The 19,884-nt window shown below is 24.2% G+C and overlaps 1 protein-coding gene across 1 annotated transcript in view; it reads right to left on the bottom strand.

Annotated features, from left to right (window-relative positions):
- Positions 1–19,884, bottom strand: part of LOC100202780 (alpha-mannosidase 2C1) — an 81,781-nt gene that overhangs the window by 52,207 nt on the left and 9,690 nt on the right. Inside the window, exons 4-12 of the mRNA XM_065799656.1 lie at positions 15,653–15,679; positions 15,351–15,421; positions 12,336–12,513; positions 10,855–10,952; positions 10,607–10,704; positions 9,953–10,059; positions 9,105–9,215; positions 1,344–1,436; positions 1,057–1,173 (exon numbers count right to left, since the gene is read on the bottom strand). Of these exons, the coding sequence (XP_065655728.1) occupies positions 1,057–1,173; positions 1,344–1,436; positions 9,105–9,215; positions 9,953–10,059; positions 10,607–10,704; positions 10,855–10,952; positions 12,336–12,513; positions 15,351–15,421; positions 15,653–15,679 (900 nt within the window). The remainder of the gene's footprint in view (positions 1–1,056; positions 1,174–1,343; positions 1,437–9,104; positions 9,216–9,952; positions 10,060–10,606; positions 10,705–10,854; positions 10,953–12,335; positions 12,514–15,350; positions 15,422–15,652; positions 15,680–19,884) is intronic.

Here is a 19,884-nt window from a genome sequence, read left to right on the forward strand (position 1 = left end):
CAGTTTTGTCGAAAATTGCTAATAAATAAATGAATGAAAAAAATTAAAAAATAAATAAAAATAGAAAAGTTTAAAATAACTAATTGCGCGCTTGTGAGCTTCTTTTTCTATAATAGGATTATTAAAAAAATATTTAGTAAAAAATATTTAGTAAAAATCTTGTTCCATGTAAACATTAGTAATTTTTATAGTAGTGTTTCATAAAACAATCATCTTCTTAGTATTAAATATTCAGTTTAAGTATCTGCAAACAAGATATATAATAATAACATTTTTATTAACTAATTAACATTAACGGTTTTTGAAGTGATCTTAATGATATAAAATGTGCAATAGTTTTTCATTAACTTCAGGGATAAAAGTTTTTACTTTATTATTATTTGAAATTGTAACATGAGAGCATTATCTCAACCGTACTTTGTTTTTTCATTCATTCTTTTCAATTTTTCCCACCATTTGCAAAGACATTGGGTTGAAATGAATTATCTTATAAATAAATTAAAAATTATCAAGCATTAACTTTTTTTGTATATTTATAAAGTTCAGTCATGAAGAACTATTACTAGAATACAAATTTAAACAGAATAAAAATTTTTTTTTGACTGTCCAAAAAACAAAAATCAAATTGACCACTTGCCTTTTATTCCTTATTTCCATGCTGTATATACATACATATATATATATATATATATATATATATATATATATATATATATATATATATATATATATATATATATATATATATATATATGTATATATATATATATGTGTATATATATATATATATATATATATATATATATATATATATATATATATATATATATATATATATGTATATATATATATACATATATATATATATATATATTATTTGTGTATATATATATATATATATATATATATATATATATATATATATATATATATATATTTTTCTCTACTTTTATGTTTTCATATTATTCTAACATTTCATTTTTTTGCTTTATTAAATTAACCTTGTACTTTTATAAACACAAGACGTACAGAGATTTAAGTTTTAATATAACCTACAGGAAATTTATTGATTAAACTCCAACTCAACTTCTGAGTGAGAAAATTCTTTATACCAGCCTGCCTTATAATTTGTGGCAACTGTGCTGAATAACCAAAAGTGTCTGGTAGCCAAAACTAAAACATTAAAAAAAAATGTAAAGCCGATGATTGGATCAACTAATAAAAACTAATAAAACCAATCAATAAAAATCTTTTTATAAAAATACACTATAAGCCAAAATTGTATACACCTAATAGTGTGATTAAAAAAATCACAAATTGTTTATTTAAATAAAAAAACCTACAGTATCACAATAACTTCCAAACTCCATTTTAAAAAACCTCTGTCCATATAAAAATTGTCTTATAAAAGATTCACCACTGGGCATGTTACCATCCTAATTTTCAAAAAAAAATTGTTTTAAATTTTAATAATATTTCATAAAAATAAAAGATTAAAATAACAAATGCATTTGAATTCTTAATAATATAAATTTGCATAAAATAATAGAAAAAATAAGACAAAAGTTAAAAAAGCAAAAATAATTATTAATAATTATTAAGCTTTAACTTTTTGTCTGAGAAAAAATATTCGAAAAAAAAAAAAAATATTTAACTTATTTCTTTGAAATATTTGAGGTAACCAATAAAGTAACTAAGCAAGTAAAGTAACTAAGCAAGTAAAGTAACTAAGCAAGTAAAGTAACTAAGCAAGTAAAGTAATTAGGTAAAGTAACTAAGCAATTAAAGTAACTAAGCAATTAAAGTAACTAAGCAAGTAAAGTAACTAAGTAATTTAAGTAACTGAGTAAAGTAATTAAGTAAAGAAAAGTAACTAAGCAAGTAAAGTAACTAAGCAAGTAAAATAATTAAGTAAAGTAACTAAGCAATTAAAGTAACTAAGCAATTAAAGTACTAAGCAAGTAAAGTAACTAAGTAACTCAAGTAACTAAGCAAGTAAAGTAAATAAGTAAAGTGAGCAAAAAATTATAGAAAAATAAATAACTTTAGACAACTAAGAAAATTAGACAAATAAATATCAAAATAATCAAAAAAACCTTAAATAAATGGAAGAAATTTTTTAAAGTATAAATTTAATGTCAATGCAACATTTATACTCAAGTTTTTGAACCGATCATTAATATGATCATTGTCATTGCAATTGTCATTAGACATTTCTCATAATGCCATTTCATCATTTTACACTATCTTAAGCATCTTCTTTTAATTCCAAGTTTAAGTTTTTTAATTCCACTTTTAACTCTATTTTTTTTCTCTTGAAACTCTTTACTGCTTAAATGCTGATGCTCAATTATTTGCATTTGTTATGTTCTACATATTTAAACCACCTAAATCTTCCCAGATTATGCAACACTTGATATTTAAAATGAAGATAACAATCTGAACTCATTCCTGACGCCAGCTTATTTTATTGTATATATAAGATAACAAAACTTTCTTAACTTCAAAACTTAACTTTCTTTCTTTTGATGGGTTACAAACTGTACAAACAATAAACTTTGCTCCTAATCTTTCCTACAAATTCTAAACGACACCACATTCCACACTTTTCAGTATTTTCTGCTTGCTCATATAGACATTACAATGACTTTACAGTTTGCTGATTCAGACTTTACAATTTACAACTCAGTCTTTACAATGCAGTATAAAACCTTTGCCTTGATGATGTTTATCTTGAGCTCTTTTTTTATAATAGATATCTATTGCAGATAGATAAATATAACAAGCAACAACAAATAAAAACTATTTTATAATTGTATAACCAAAAATAATAAATATGCATTTAAAAATAATTTAAACAAAGTCAGCATGCAACATTTTTTTCTTTATTCAGATAAAATGGAAAAGCAAAACAAAAGTTTTTTTATCTTTCTTCATACTTTTGCTACATTTTATAAAATTTATCTTACAACTTTATTCATTTCTGTATTCTCAACCTCACTTTATGTCTTACTATGTTCTTCGACATACTTCATGAGATACTGATATTAATTTTTTCTTTATATTTTTCAACATACTTTGCACCAGGGCTGTGGAGTCGGAGTCATGACATTTGTAGTGGAGTCGGAGTGGCTCGAGACTCCAATTCTAATAGTAAAACCTCTCAGTATTGCACATGCATGAACAAAATATTTAATTTTTCATGTATTTGGCAAATAAAAAAAGTTTTTTTCGGAGTCGGAGTCGTACTCTGAAAATCTCAACGATTGGAGTCAGAGTCAAAGTTGGTACTTTTTTTTTACAACTCCACACCCCTGCTTTGCACACTTCTATTTTACCCAATTTCGCTCCTGCCTAAACTCTTCTTCTCTCAATAATTGCATAATTTATCTTCTTTGAATTTCTAAATAATGCAATTAATCATTAATTCCTTTCTTTCCTTTAAATTTTCCACCGATTTCTTGTCACAAAAAACTATTTTGTGATGTGGAATACAAACTTAACTTAATTAACTTGAATTACTTTTATGTTATTCAACAGCTTTAATTACTGTTATTACTCCCCAATTTTATTTTTTATCCCCAACTTTAATCACACTTTCTAATTAAGACATAGTCCAGTTGTATCTTGAAACCACCTGACTTATAAGTTACTTTCTGTCAACCCTTTTACATAAACTTTACATAACAGTCAATCTATAGAATCTGAAAGATCTAACATATTTATTTAAGGAAAATCTTAAATTGAGACGGTTTATTCAACTTTAATTGGTCTCAAACCCAGTACATCTTATGGTCCTGGCGGAATACCAAACATTTTTCTGAAAAAGCTAGCTCTTGTTTTATGTATTCCACTTTTGTTTATATTTGATGCCAGCTTTAAGTTAAATAGTCTACCACAACAGTGGTTTCAAAAAAAACAAAGGTAATATATAAATATAATATATATAAAGTAATACATTTGTAATTAAAAATTATATACTTTTTTTTATTTCTTTTAAGTATTAGCACAATTGTACTTGGCTTTTCATAAGAAAATTTTAAATTGGCTAAATTTTGGTTATGATGCGGTGTGGTGTTACTTATACAACTTTTATAAAAATTAAATTTAAACATTTTTGTCAGGATTCATTGTAAGGTTTATTAATGTCTTAAAATCAGATTAAAATTACTCATTTTATGCCTTCAAGACACCTAAAATAAGTTATTTTTGGTCACTTTGAGGTTCTTTTTTTCTCAAATATGTTACTTGAGGGCAAGAAAAGAGTGATTCAATGGTGCTTTAAATTTTTTGAGAGTTTATTTAAACATATTTGCTTTAATTTTTAAGAGGGTTTGGTTTTTTAGATTCTAAAATTTTTTTCTGAACACCCCTAATGCCCAGACAGGTCTTCACATACAATTATTCTCTCATTTTCTTCAAAATTCTTTATTTTATTTTCTTGTATATATAAGCACAATACCATATGGTATAATAATGAAGAAATCATACCCATAAGGAAGACACTATGCCTCAAGTAGTATTGTAATAAAATAATCAAGAGGTTGGGAGTTCAAACCCCACCACATTCATGGTAGTATCGTACTCAACACAGCAACAATGTTAGTCGAGATTTGTTATAAGTTCCAGGTTGGATAAACATTGAGAAAATAAAAGTGACCTCCTAACTGCAGTGATGCCTCCAGCTTTGAAGAAATGAACATTAATAAAAAAAACTAGATTATTGCCTTGAATTCAACTGCTGCCTTGAACCATATATAACAAGAATCTTTAATGTCACTTCTCTTCTGTGACAACCTGGGGCTTGCAGTGGCTGGTGATAGCAAGACTAAAATAAAAGTTAATTTTCACTACTAATAATTATTGTACAAAATATTGTTGATGTTAACACATAAATGTAAAACTCTTGATGAGTCCTTTACTATATGTCTTCTTGGATTACCATTTACTACTTAACTCACATAGAAACCATATATCTAATTCATTGCAAAGTTAGTACCTACTAAAGTTGCCTCTCTATCATTATCATCATTTTCTAGCTCCTTATTCTACCACTATTAATCTCTTATTTGTCATTGTATGGAAAACTGTAGTCAAATTAGGTCTGGTTCTTATAATGAGACCATTTTTCTTTTGAACAAGGCCAAAAAGGCATTTTAATTGTTGCTTGACCTGCTCTTGCTGCTAAACTTAAACTCCAATTGTAGTTAGATTGTATCTCTTTCCTACAAATACTACGATGGTCACTGATAAGACTGTCGATTGGTGCCTGGGCAGTCAGGTAACTGCCCATTGGTTACTGCCATTGATAATTAGCATTATCAAATGAAAGGTAACCATGACTGGAAAAGTTCAAAATCCATTTCAATAATTTTTCAAGTGTAAAATCATTTATCATAATATAACAATTTTTTGTCATGTATATATATCATAATGTATAACTATATATTATTTGCAATTTTTATAAATATAATTATTTAAAATTAAAAAAATATATATATATCAGGGACAAACCAAGACATGTTTTAGTACTGCTGGAGCGGTATGAGCGCCCCAAAAATTTTATACTTCGGCTACTTCTTTTTTCTTCAGGACAATAAAATGAATTAAAAAAAAATTATGTGACATAACTTGTTTAACGTTTAAAACTGTCTTTGGTTACTAACCGAACATTAGATTAAGAAAAAAAAAATGTTGCAACAAAACTCAATTTAAAAACTTGTTACAAAACTTAAAGACAATAGAATGTATAGAAATTTGTTTTTTCAAAACATTGAAAGATTTTAAAACATCCATTTAAAGTAAAGTTGACTTTTGTTAGTTGGCAATTAAGGGGGTAAACTATTTTTCATAATAAATAAACAAAAGTAAAAATCTTAATAACAATAAAATTTAATTTTTGAAATTTGACTCACTATTATATTTTACATCAGGAAAAACCAAAAAACAAAATGAAACCTTTTTCAAAAAGTTTTGTTTTTATTTCCATATTCTTTTCGACTTTAACAATAATAAAAGTATTGATTTCAATAACTTTATAAAAGTTTTATTAACATTTAGTTAATTTTAAACTTCAATGTTTATAATGATTTTTTCTAATATTTAAAAAAATCCATAGTTGATGTAAATTATTTATCAAACATAATTTTTTCAATTATACTTAATGATTTAAAAAACATAATATATATTTTTAATCATTAAGTTTACTGTAATTATCTCTTTAATTTAAAAGGCCTCTTAATGCATCAGAATTATTATAAAAATAATAGTAAATATTGAATGCTGATGTTTTATTATCGAACAGTTATTATCTATATAATATATTATATAGACAAAAAACTATATAACATATTATTTTATATATAGACAATAACTATTCGAATACAAGACATAAGCATAATTACTACTAAGTTAATTTTGCAAATATTTCTCAATTCATAAATAATAATTAAAAATTGTTTAAATTTAAATTAAAAACTTTTTGAAAATATTAGGTTAGAGATATTTTTATGATATTTTAGTATTAAGCTATTTTAATTTAAAAATTCATAACAAAAAAATGTTTTAAGGTTCTATAGTCATTTAAAAAACAAGGGCTTTGAAACAACCACTGTTGTCCAATGTTTACTGGTATAAAACACAGCTGTCCAAGTTATTTAAAACTATACCAATGAAATTTAAGCATAAGTCACATGACTAACTTTTATCCTTACGAAAAATCTGTCAGATGATGCAAACAACAATCACAGAAACATTTGAAAAAACAGTTAAAAGAAGAAGAAAAGAGTTTACTCAAGATCTAAGATTGAAATATTATGTAACAGGAATACCATGTAACTTTGTTAATCTAAAGCATTTTGAAATTACAGCAAGGTGATATATATATATATATATATATATATATATATATATATATATATATATATATATATATATATATATATATATATATATATATATCAGAGGCTATTCTAGACTGTAATCTACACTGTATTTGGGCACCACCCAAATTAAAATTTGAGGATTCTCTTTACTTTTACGTTATTTACAGCAAATATGCTCTTTGTTATGTGATTTTAAATTATCGATTATCACAAATGTAAAGGGTGCAACTTTTGTGGGCAAAATATAAAATGGCTATTTTTAGATTTTATTATCTAGTTCATAAAACTGAAAAACTCAACAGCATTACTGTTTTATTTCCAATTAGAACTCAGTCACTTTCTGTATAGGTATGACACCTCTATAGAATGTGACAGATACATGGCAATTGTGAATCAAAAAGTTTTAGCAGAAACACCAGTTTCAAAGCCAAACTTCTTGGTTGTTTGTTCATTTAAGATATGTTCACTTAGAGAAATTGAAATATTTAAGGCTAATTGTAGAAAGAAAAGATATTGCTGTCGATGTTATACGTACCCCTCTTGGAAATTAGCAAAAATCCACAACTCTTACTTAAACAAAGGTAATTATGATGTTCCTTTACCGTCTAAAGACCTAACAAACTCTTGTTATTCTAAACTCCCTTATATTGGTCAAATATCTGAGCTAATGAAGTGAAGATTACATGCAATTATTAAGAGACACCGTAAGTTGGTTACCATTAGATTGGTGTTCACTTTGCTAAAAGTGGCTAACTTTTTTTTCTAAAAATCGCTTTCCTGTAGATTTTAAATCATTTGTTGTTTACAAATTTGTTTGTGCAGGATGTAAATCCTGTTATATTGGGGAAACTTCTCGCCACTTAATGACATGAATGATTGAACACTACAGAAGGGATAAAAACTTTCTTATTTATAAGCATCTTCACTCAAAAGAAAAATATTTTACTAATTATAGTGATAAATGCTTATCAACTTTGGATCGCGCCAATAACAAAGTTGAATTAGAAATTAAAGAACATACTCATATAGGATGGGAAAAAACCTGATTTGAATAAACAAGTAAATCATGTTAAAATGATTCTTACTATTTAAAATAATTGACCGGTTTTTTTGTTATATTTGACATTTGTTAAATGATTTTTAATAATTCTTTTTGTATATATAAGAAGTTTGTTTTCAATTTTATGGCTTTTATTATGTTTTTTTTACAATTATGCACTATATTTTATACCGTTTTTAACCAATATATTTTAACTGATGATGATTATATATAGTTGAAACATGTCTTAAATTTAAATAAAAAAATGTTTTTAAATAAAATTTAAAAAATTATCTTCTTTATATATATATATAAATATATATATATATATATATATATATATATATATATATATATATATATATATATATATATATATATATATATATATATATACCTATAAAAGGCGTTAAATATACAATTTGTAGTAAAAAAACAGCTCTTCACTTGTCTATGGTATTTAAATTAACAAAATTAAGGTTAGATTATAACAAAACGCATTAATTTGATTGAGGAAACTAATTAAATTTAATGTTTATTTAAAAAACCACAAAAACACAAATTAAAAGATTAGAATGTTTGTAAAAACATGTTTATAAAAACATTCTTAATATTTTTTTTTTTTTTTTTTTAATAAAAACATTCAGAATGTTTAACTTTTATTTTTTAACTGTATAACATGCACAGAGAGTTGCTACATTGACTATCTTATAGCCTGCTGCTACAAGGAAGTGCCGCTACATCGAATAAGGGTTCCGTTGGGGCAGGTAGTCTATCAAATAATAATAAAAAAAACTTTTTTTAATAAAATGGTCATTAAATAATTTTTTTTTTAAAGAAAAATCTAAAACTGACGTGACAATTTTACAATGTTAAAATTAAAAACGACCATGCAAGAGTGTATATATATATATATATATATATATATATATATATATATATATATATATATATATATATATATATATATATATATAATTATGTCGTATACTAAATTACTCTAATTTAATTATTCAAAATAGAAAGTATTTACTACAAAAACAAACATTCAGTGAAATGTGATGATAAAAAACTCTGCAATTAAAAAATTACTTATGTAATACAATGCCTTAAAACACACTTTTTATTTGTTTATGACAAATTAAATTTAAAAGTTTTATTTTTTATTAAAAACATAATACCATTTCCACCCATGTTCCACCTGTTGGAAAAAACTGTTTAGCCTCTGAATAATATTGAATATCTTTGAAGAGGGATGGGTAAGTCTTTTTCACCCATTCAAACTGGGCAGCCTTAAAATTGAAAAATAAACAATAAACATATTTAAAGTATAACTGTTTAGTTATTGTGTAAATGTTTTCTAAATGTATGATCAACATGTAAAAAAGTATGGTAAGAAGTTGTGTAAGCTATGATAAGTCAACATGTAAAAAGGTATGGTAAGAAGTTGTGTTAAGTATAGTGGGTCAACATTTTAGGAAGTTTTATGGTAAAAAGATAAGTAGGCATTATTTGAATGTGCTTAAAACTAATTTCTCCTAACTATAAATAAACAGGAATAATAGTTAAAAAAACTAATTAAAAATAAAACGTTAAAATAAAAATAAAAAATCCCTATGGAGGATACCAATAAAGATCTCATATTGATCTCAGAATAAGATCGATATTTCATCCACAGCATTACAGCTATATTAATTGAACAAAAAATTTTAGTATTTAAACATTTTTTGTGTACAAATAAAGTTTCTATTATGTGCACATTATTTGTATGCATCTACAAATAAGGATTTACAAAAAGGTATAAATATATTTGAAAAATCAGATTTTAAATAAAAACAATTTTTTCAGAATTAATTGCAAAAAACTGCAATTTGTAACAAAAAAACAAAAGCAAAAACTTTTTTCTGAAACATATTTTGCAATCGAAACAACGAGTATTTTTATAGAATTTAGATAGAGTTTCGAAAAACAATATTAAACAACATGATAGAAAACTTAAAAAATACTGGAATAGGAAATTTTTAAATACCTGAGAGCAAGCAAAAGTAAAATTTGGGTATCTTCTCATTAAAGAAATAACTGATGACCAGCTTCTACCACATTTTCTAATTGTTTCTTCATATGGCCATAACCATGCTAAAAATTGATTTAAGTATATTTTCAAAATAGAAACAATAATATAAAAAAAATAAAAAGTAATATTGATAATAATAATAACAATAATGATAATAAAAATAATAATATTAGTAAAAATAGTAACAAAAAAAAAAAGAATAAACTTAAATAAGAATTAAAAATAGAATTGTTTAAAGAAATGTCAATCAAATAAACTAATACAAAGAAAAAATGCAATAAAATAAATAACAATTATCATCAATAAATTTATCTATTAATACCAAAAAGATACATAGGAAGTCCTAAAAGTTAAGAGTTAAGATATACTTTTAAGTATTTTAAAGTCCTAAAGAGTCCTTAAACCTAACATTTTTGTATTAGTCCTCATGTAAAATGGAACTATAAAAATTCAAAACTCAAGTTTTAAAATCAGATAAATAAGAAAGCCAAAACTTCTTTAAACATAAGTACTGAAACCACTGCATTATGACTATTTCAGTATGACATCATAAATGGCGTTTTTTGTTTACCTAAATCAGAATATTTTTAAATTTAATAAATAATTTACCAGTATCAATATGGCAATGACCAATTGCATGCACAGTAAATTCTTCAGAATTTGCCAGTTTTACATTTCCAAAGAAGTCGTCTAACAATATTTTTGCTCTAAATTTTATTTTAAATTAAACATTTTTGTTTTAAATTTTTGAAATTATAAGAAGGAAAAAAAAATTAAAAAAATGAACAATCAAGAACAAATTTAAATTTAAAAATCATTAAAAAAATCAAAAAAAAAATTTTCAAGAAAAAAATTACTTTTCAATTGAATCCTTCCTAGGAGGTTGAAAGTAGTTCACAACATCACATCCAACATGAAGTGCTTTCCAGCCTTTACTACACATTTCATCAAGATTCTATATTTGAACATGAATTAAGATTACTAAATAATTTTTCTAATAAAAAAAGTATAATAAACAGAGCAAATATAGAAAATAAGAATTGACAACTTATTAATTTCAATTACTAGAAAGATTTGTTTTTATAATTACTCTCAACAATTTTTACAGATTTATTAAGTAATAAACATTTATTTTTGTTTTAACAAGCAAAAAAAAAATCAACTTTAAAAGCATTATTATTATAATTAAACAATTTACTTTTAATTGATCATATGCATTAGTAAACATTATGTTGTTAAAAAAACCTGAACTTGGTGCTAAATTGTTTTACATTTTTAAAATTAAATTGTTTAGTTTTTTGTTTTGTTTCTTTCAAATTCAATTATATTAGTCAATGTAATCTATTATGATTTATTTTATTTAAAAAATATATATCTAATACACATACATTTATAACAAAATTGCTATTAATGCTACAATCTGATCAAGTTCACAACCGCAGATATTAGCTTATTTCTGTAACTTTTGTGTTCTATGGCACTTTTATAATTCACTCAAGTTTTTTTAAACTTGTGATAAACAGCTTCACTGCATCATTTTGCATAGTTACCTAGTTCTGCATAACCTAATATTATTGTGTTCTACAAAGGGGACAAGGTAACACAATATGTATTTTAATGAAACTGTACTCTATTAAAAAAGTAGCATCCTCTTTCACAGTATTCAAATATAAAAGAAGACATTTGCAATTTAGAAAAATTTCAAAGACAAGCAACTAAAATAGTTCCCAATCTAAAAAACTTAACATATAAAGTTTGTCATGTCAAACTTAAGATATTTTAATTTATTAAAAAAAAAAAAAATTAACTTATTCAAGTTAAAAATGTGGTAATAATTTTTAGAGATTGCCATTATCTCCACAATGAAAAAAATATAACAACATTTCACACCAGAATCTTCATATATTTCAGATGAAGAATAATTTTTCAAATCAAAAACATTTTCAAAAAGTTTTGACCACAGATATTCTTGTTATTACATTACAATTTTATTTCTTCAATTATAAATTTTTTAGATTCTGTTGTATTCTTGAGAACAAAGAGAAGTGTTTCATCTGTTGTCAAGCTAACTGCACAAATACATTTAAAAAAACTTTGTTTTAATTTCAAAAATAAACATAAATAGCACTTAGTTCAGATTTTTTGGCAACATAAATTGTGTTAAATTATGCATATGATTGATTAAATGCACAAAAAAAAAGGTAAAGTGATTTTTTGATTTATCAAAAAATTATTAATTATAAGTAATAAATAAATATAAATATTGAAAAAAATATTAATCAATAAATCAATAAAAAATTACATCACTTTATCTAAGTTAAAATAAAAGTATAAAAACCTGTGAAACTTCAACCAGTATTTTTAAATCCCTAATAATTTCATAAATTCTTCTATTAAAGCGTACAATTTCCAGTTGAGATAAAGTAAAAAATTTGTTAGGATCAGGAGAGTTGATCATCCCACCTTTACCAGCTCCAAACATACCACTTGCTGACATTTCAATATATATAAGGTACCTAAAACATATAAACGCAACAGCATTTATATATGTATATATATAAATATATATACACACACATATAGTTGTGGGTGTGACAAACCAAAGTATTTCTGACCGTTTCCTGAGAAATACTTTGGTTTGTCTGACATGACCAAAAAAACTCAACAAAAATATTTACTTATTTTGCCTATGTGTTAAAATTATTCTTTCTGATTTATTATTAATAATAGTTGATACTATGACATAGATTTATATAGTTTATACCAATCCTCTTCTATAGTTAATACCAATCCTCTTCTATAGTTGACACCAATCCTCTTAAGTAAACTTAAGTGTTTTCAACTATTTTTGTTGAACAATATTTAATATTGTTCAACAAAAATAGATGTCTAATGATTAAAAATAACTTTTCTTGACATTAATATATTGGATTATAAAAATAAGGCATGTTTACATTTATGTTTGTCATAAAACTTTAGGAAAAAATATGAAAACAAAAAAAAAACAATTAAAAGATTTTAACAAAAAAATGCATCAGGTTTTAATGTTTTTTTTCATTTTAAATTATCATTAAAGAGATTTAAGTAATCCATCTTCCCCTCTGTCAATGAGGAGTAATACTTTGTTTTTACACTTTTTAGTCTTAGAAAACATTCATTCCAGTTTAGCTCAGCAAATTAGAAAAAAAAAAAAAAACAGCTCAACAATTGTTAAAATAGAGTTCCATGATTTACTTTGGAGTTCTTTGACTGCTTAATATAGGTATGCGTTACCAAAGTAATGTGGTATTTTAGCCTGGGATAAAAAGCATAGGTTAGAATTTCTTTTCATTGATATAAGATGTCTGAAAAAAACAACATTACCAGAGCATAATGAATGTGTTTACATATATAATTCAAAACTTCATCTGCAAAATTAAAGTTTTGCATGATGATACTGTTTTCAGTTATAGCCTTCTAAAGCAAACCATTGAAAGTTAATAGTTGGGATTCATAATTTAAAATTAATGTACTTTATTTTTTTGATTTCAATAGGATGTATAATGCAAACCTTAATTATGTTTAAGTACTCAATAATTTTTGTTTTAAAAATAAATAATAGTAAATAAACAATAATAATAAATAAAAAGTTTTTGTTTTAAGAGATTTTAAAATTGTGCTGTTAATATGCTAATTGTTTTTTTTATTTGTGAAAATAAAAAAAACAATTATTTAGGAAATCTTTAGCTTTAAGTAAAATTTTCTAGACTTTTTTTTCAATTAGTTCCACTCTTTGCTTTGATTTTGTAATACAATTTATGCCTTGAGTTTAATTAACCTGATCATCTAGTCATTTTAAAATAGTTCCTAACTTTGCTATGCTTTTGACAAAAACTTGAAATTGATGAACTTGATCATTCAGTCTTAAAACAAAGAAATAAAAAATAAAAAAGTAGTATTTTTCCTTTTTCCATTTTATAAGATACCCATTTATTTTATCTTTGTTAGGAGTTTAAATCAATGGATCTTTAGCTAAATGTTTAATTGGGCAATATACAGCCCCCATTTATCAAAAGATTTCATAGCATTAATTTATATGAAATCTATTTTGTTCCAGAAGCCTTTTAAAAAAAATAAGACTATCTTATCTCTAAATATATAAAATGCATGTTATATATTTAACAGAAATTTGTTGTTTTAAACATAGTCTATTAATCAATCAAAAAATTAAATGTTGCTTCCTACAAAATAAAATTCTAAGATAAGATAATGGCAACCTAGTAATGACTCACCATTGGTAAGTCATCAATAGGTTGCCATTATCTCGTTTTATATCACACTTAAAATTAATAAAATTTTATTTGGTTAAATATGTTACCATGAATGATTTTCAATTTTATGTGTGTGCGTATATATATATATATATATATATATATATATATATATATATATATATATATATATATACGCACACACATATATATATACATACATATATATATATGTATGTATATATATATGTATATATATATATATATATTATATTTATATATATTATATTTATATATATATATAAATATATATATATATATATATATATATATATATATATGTATATATATATATATTATATTTATATATATTATATTTATATATATATATATATAAATATATATATATATATGTATATATATATATGTGTGTGTGTGTGTGTGTGTGTGTGTGTGTGTGTGTGTGTGTGTGTGTGTGTGTGTGTGTGTGTGTGTATAAATGAAATAACTTGTAAAATACTTTTATAAGTTATTTCATTAAAGTAAATAATTCAGATGTCTTCTGAAAAATACCTAATTTAATTAGTAAATAATTGCTTAAATTCTTTAGATTCCTAACTAAACCCTGATGTGAATAAAGAATAAAATTGATATCAAAGAAAAATTTAGGTTTTAAAAAAATTCACAACATTCAAAACCTTAAAATGTTACTATATACAATAATAAAATAAACATTGTTCTAGGTCTGCTATTTGGACAAGCTAACCTTTCAAGTAATGACTGACAAAACAGCCTTAACCCCATGATCAAATAAAACTCACCAGGTCTTAATCCAAAAGAAAATATAAAGAACTAGAAATTTGAAGGAAATTTCTATGCAACTCACAGGTACTTTTTAGATATGAAACACTTTAAAGATGAAGTAAGCTGAATACAACATGCCTTGTGACATGTATGCTGAACATTCAGTGTTTAAACTAATTTTTCTTAGTTTATAAATAAATAATATAATTTTAAAATAATTTATAACTTATAATTTAAAATGACTACTTAATATTTCACTAATTTATGTTTTAGTCTTTATTATAAACAATTGTGCTTACTTTTCATCACCATTGCAATTTTCTGTCAAAATAAAGTCAGTTCTTAATTGTCCGTCACCACCAGTTAGGCCCTAAATAAATAGGATTTTAAAATATTTTATTTAAAATAGTGCTAAATAAAAATAGACATAAAATCCAAGTTAATAATATTTTTTATATTTAACACGTAAGTCTGTTGTGCCAAATAATTAGTAATAAGAATATAAAACTCATTTTAATGAGTTTTAGATTAAATAGTCTTGGAAAGTAATTTAAATTCTAAGTTATAGTAGAATAGCAGAAGACAATCAAATTGTGCTTACTTGTATTGGTTTTCCATCCATCCAAATCTGTAATTTCCAAATTTCAAAAAGTTAAATAAACTTCTACTCAACAAAAAAAACTTTCTATAATATCTTTTATTTAAAAAATTGTAAAAGGAGTAAATAAAATAACATCAAACTAAATTAAATGAATAACTATACACAATTTGGTAAAATGAATGACTAAATGAATCAGTAAATGTATGATAATAAAAGAAAGATCATAAACAGTTTAGTTTTTCTCATATTTCAGATAATTATATCAGGTTAAAAATATTAACTGTAAATTACTTAAAACATCTTTGGTTTTAATCATTTATATAACAGCAATATGAGATTTTGATTGCTGAAGAATCTTTTCTTTATATTTAAAAACTTTCTATGAAAAAAGATTCTATGAAAAAATTGCATAGAATGAGAGAATTGTTAATGCCTCATTTTTTTAAGAGGTAGAGAGGGGGAGGAGTAAAGGAAAAAAAAGAACAACTGAATAAAGTACCAATGGCAAAAAGTAGGCATAAGCAATGAAAAGGCAGCAAAAAGATTTGGGATCTGCAATAAATAGAATCATCACTTCAGATGCGAACAAATGTGCTTTCCATAATTTCTGATGTTGAAAGAAAATGGATGATTGAAATGGTTTTAAAATCAGATGACTCTAGTTTCATCTAGTTTTGATGGATCTCAATGGATGGTTTTTTCAACATCTAATCTGGAATAAAAAAGACTTATTTGTAAAAGTTAGCTGCAGGTATGATTTTAATAACCTGCTTTTATGATTTATATATACAGGGTTTATATTTATATACATAATATGCATTTTGAATATTCAGAAATCGTATAACATAAATATATAAACAAAGTTTATTTATTTATATTATATGATTTCTGAAGGGCTTGCACAATTTCTCTATAGACCAATGCCTGCATAGATTCATCAATGAGTTAACTGTTGCCATTGATTATTGGGTTGTTGTCATTGGTTACTGCTATCAATAGTTACTGCAAAAAAAAGAATCAAACTAAATAAAGACTTCACATGTCCAAGGTAGGGATTTGAAACAGTATCTGCAAATTTTTGTGAAAACCACAGAAACTAGCATTCAACAAGCAGAAAAAAAATCAAAATTATAAAATATTAAATTCTGACTAATCAGTTTAGTAACATATATGTTATTTTATTGTGTAAAAAAAAAAATTTCAACAAAAATTGAAAAAAAGACGTTTTTTTAAACAATACCTTTGTTAAGAAGGTTACATTTAAAAAAGAATGTTATTTATGAAATCTCTATAAAATTTCACTTTTGAGATTCAATATGACATACTTTAGGAGAAAAATATTTTTGGTAAAATAAAACACCCACCATTAGGTTAGATCACAAAAATAATTTTGAATAAAGTAGTTTGTCATACTCATATTCCTATGAAAAATTAAATTTTAATTTGAGTTTCTTTTTTGTATTGTTTAATTTGAAAATGTTTTGGTAGTACTATTAACACATTTTGTTGTGCATTTTATCATTTTTTTGTAAAAAATTAAATTAAAAAAATTACCCGTTTTTTGAGAATGTGTTGTAACAACAATATTAACTCTCATGGTGAGTAACACTCATGTAAAAAAAAAATTAATACCAGTTATGAAATTTCATAATATTTGTTTTTATAACGAGTTCATACTATGCATACTTAGTGAGTATGCATAGTATATATATGTGATAAAACGTATCATGTGACAAAATTATGTTGTTGTTTTTTTAACCTTGTAATAGATGTTTTATCTACTTGATTATTTTAATTAATATTGTTAAATAGTCTAAATACATGTTATTTTTGTTAAGGTGAGATATATTTAAAATGTAGTACAATTTTATTCATTTTAAAAAACTCTTCTCAAAAAAAATTTTAATGTGTCTTTTGTTATTTTTAACAAAAGTACTAACAATGAGTACTTTGTAACTAACTAATTCTACATCCAGGGGTGAACATAATGCCGCTAATCAACTCTATTAAAGTTTTGGTTAACTATTTAATGACTTGAAAGACACTAGTTAGCTGTTAACTTCCGCTAATATTTTTGCCACTAATATTCGTTAATCAAAAAATAAAGATTTGGCAAAACACCTTTTCATGTGTCACTTTGTTTTTACGCAAGCCTAACAACAACGACAGCGTTAAAATTGCTTTTTTTCCTCATTTTTTATGAACAAAGTGAGCATTTTTGTTAAATTTTGAGTGAGAAATTTTTCTTTTTAAAAGATCATATGTAAAGATTAAGTCTGCTCTGTTTTGTTTAAATGAAAAAATATTTGTATTAAAAAATTTTCTACTAAAGTTATTTTGAAATCAAAAATTCTTATGTTTTGAATTAAGTAAACAAGTAGTATCCATTTTTAAAATACACTCTTATACACTTTTACAAACATAATTTGTTTTAAAGATTCAAAGTTTATTTTTTTCAAACACTAGTTGTTAAAATTCATTTTATGCTTGTATGTTTAATTTTATTCATGTTTATATGTTTAATTTCATTTATGCTTGTATGTTTAATTCTATTTATGTTTGTACTTTTAATTTCATTTATGTTTGTATGTTTAATTTCATTTATGTTTGTATGTTTAATTTCATTTATGTTTGTATTTTTAATTCCATTTATATTTGTATGTTTAATCTCATTTATGTTTGTATTTTTAATTTCATTTATATTTGTATGTTTAATTTCATTTATGTTTGTATGTTTAATTTTTTTAATTTAAAGATTATGATTAAAATATTCAGTAAGAATATTCTCAAACTTGATTATGCGGTTTCTATGAATATGTAAATAAATACTTACAAGATTTAAAAATTAATTTCACTAGTAATTAGCGATGAACAATAAACTGCACAAAGAGTATTTCATTAATTTAACAATTTAACTTTAACAGAGTTAATTTTAAAATTACCGTCTGTTAGCAAATTTAAATTTTATTTTAACTGTGCCCACCAGTGTATACATCAAATGTGAAAACTAGACATAATTTAGCAACTAAATTGTGGATTAAAATGTCTAAGTTTTTTAAAAACGCAAAATCATCCAAAGAAGTAACCAATAAAATAATTATAATCATATATAATAGAGAGAACCTTGATAGTCTCTTTAATATTAATGCATGTACTCATACAATCAATATATGCACAGAGGCAGAATCATTTTGTTATAATCCTAAAAACTGCAAGATAGGTGCACATGTTTATTGTTCATGTCTTCTATTACAAAAAGCCTAAAGAGTAAAGAAAAAAGAAAAAAACACAAAGTAAGAAGTTAAAAGAAAAAGGAAAGAAAAAAAGAAAATATAGGAAAAAATGAGTTTAATAAACTTCAGGTTAGCTAAATTACAATCAATGAATTAATTTAATATTGGTAAGAAATAATATATATTATGATAATTACATTTTAAAACAGTTTAGAATTCTGAACTAGATTTAGATCTGAGGGAAGAAAGCAACAACAATGATGCATAGCTGTAGGTTGTTTTTCTCCTGATATGTCATATCTTTCTGTCAACCTAAATAAAATGCGAAGAATAATGTAATGAACGAAAATACAATCATTGAAGCTCATAAATATAGTAATGAAAATAAAATTGGAATTTCGTATGATGGAAGAAAAGACAAGACCAAAACATTAATTCCAGAAAAATATGGAAAACTTCACCCTAGAGTCATAAAAAAGGAGCATGCAAGTGTAAATTGAGTGCCAACTGGACATTATCTTGCTCACACCACACCAAAACATACCATTAATCCGGAAAAACCTGCAAAAAAGATAGCTGAAGCACTCTATGAGATGCTTTAAAAAAACAACTGAATCATGAGTAGTAATAGGTAGAGACACAAACACAGGTCAGAGTTATTCATGCCTATCTTGAGAAAATGTTATGACATAAATCATATTAGGCAATTTGCATGAAACACACAAATGAGCACAAGCTAAGACTTATATAGCGTTGCCAGATTTTCAGGGTTATTTTGCAAAAATCTTAAGTATATAAATGGTATGACAATAAATTGTAATTTTACACCCTTGCCATGGGTGATAGATGGAGAGGAACTTCTAAAACATGATGCCATAAAAAGCTTATCTACCGATGCTTATATCAGTTATAGATGTAAATGCTGACAAAGTTTGGAAAATTTTCTAAGAACCTTGCAAATCTCAAAGGTGGATCATTGTCTCACTCTCGCTGGCTTAC

This window comes from Hydra vulgaris, chromosome 06 (assembly GCF_038396675.1).
Source record: "Hydra vulgaris chromosome 06, alternate assembly HydraT2T_AEP".
In the NCBI taxonomy this organism is placed as follows: domain Eukaryota; kingdom Metazoa; phylum Cnidaria; class Hydrozoa; order Anthoathecata; family Hydridae; genus Hydra; species Hydra vulgaris.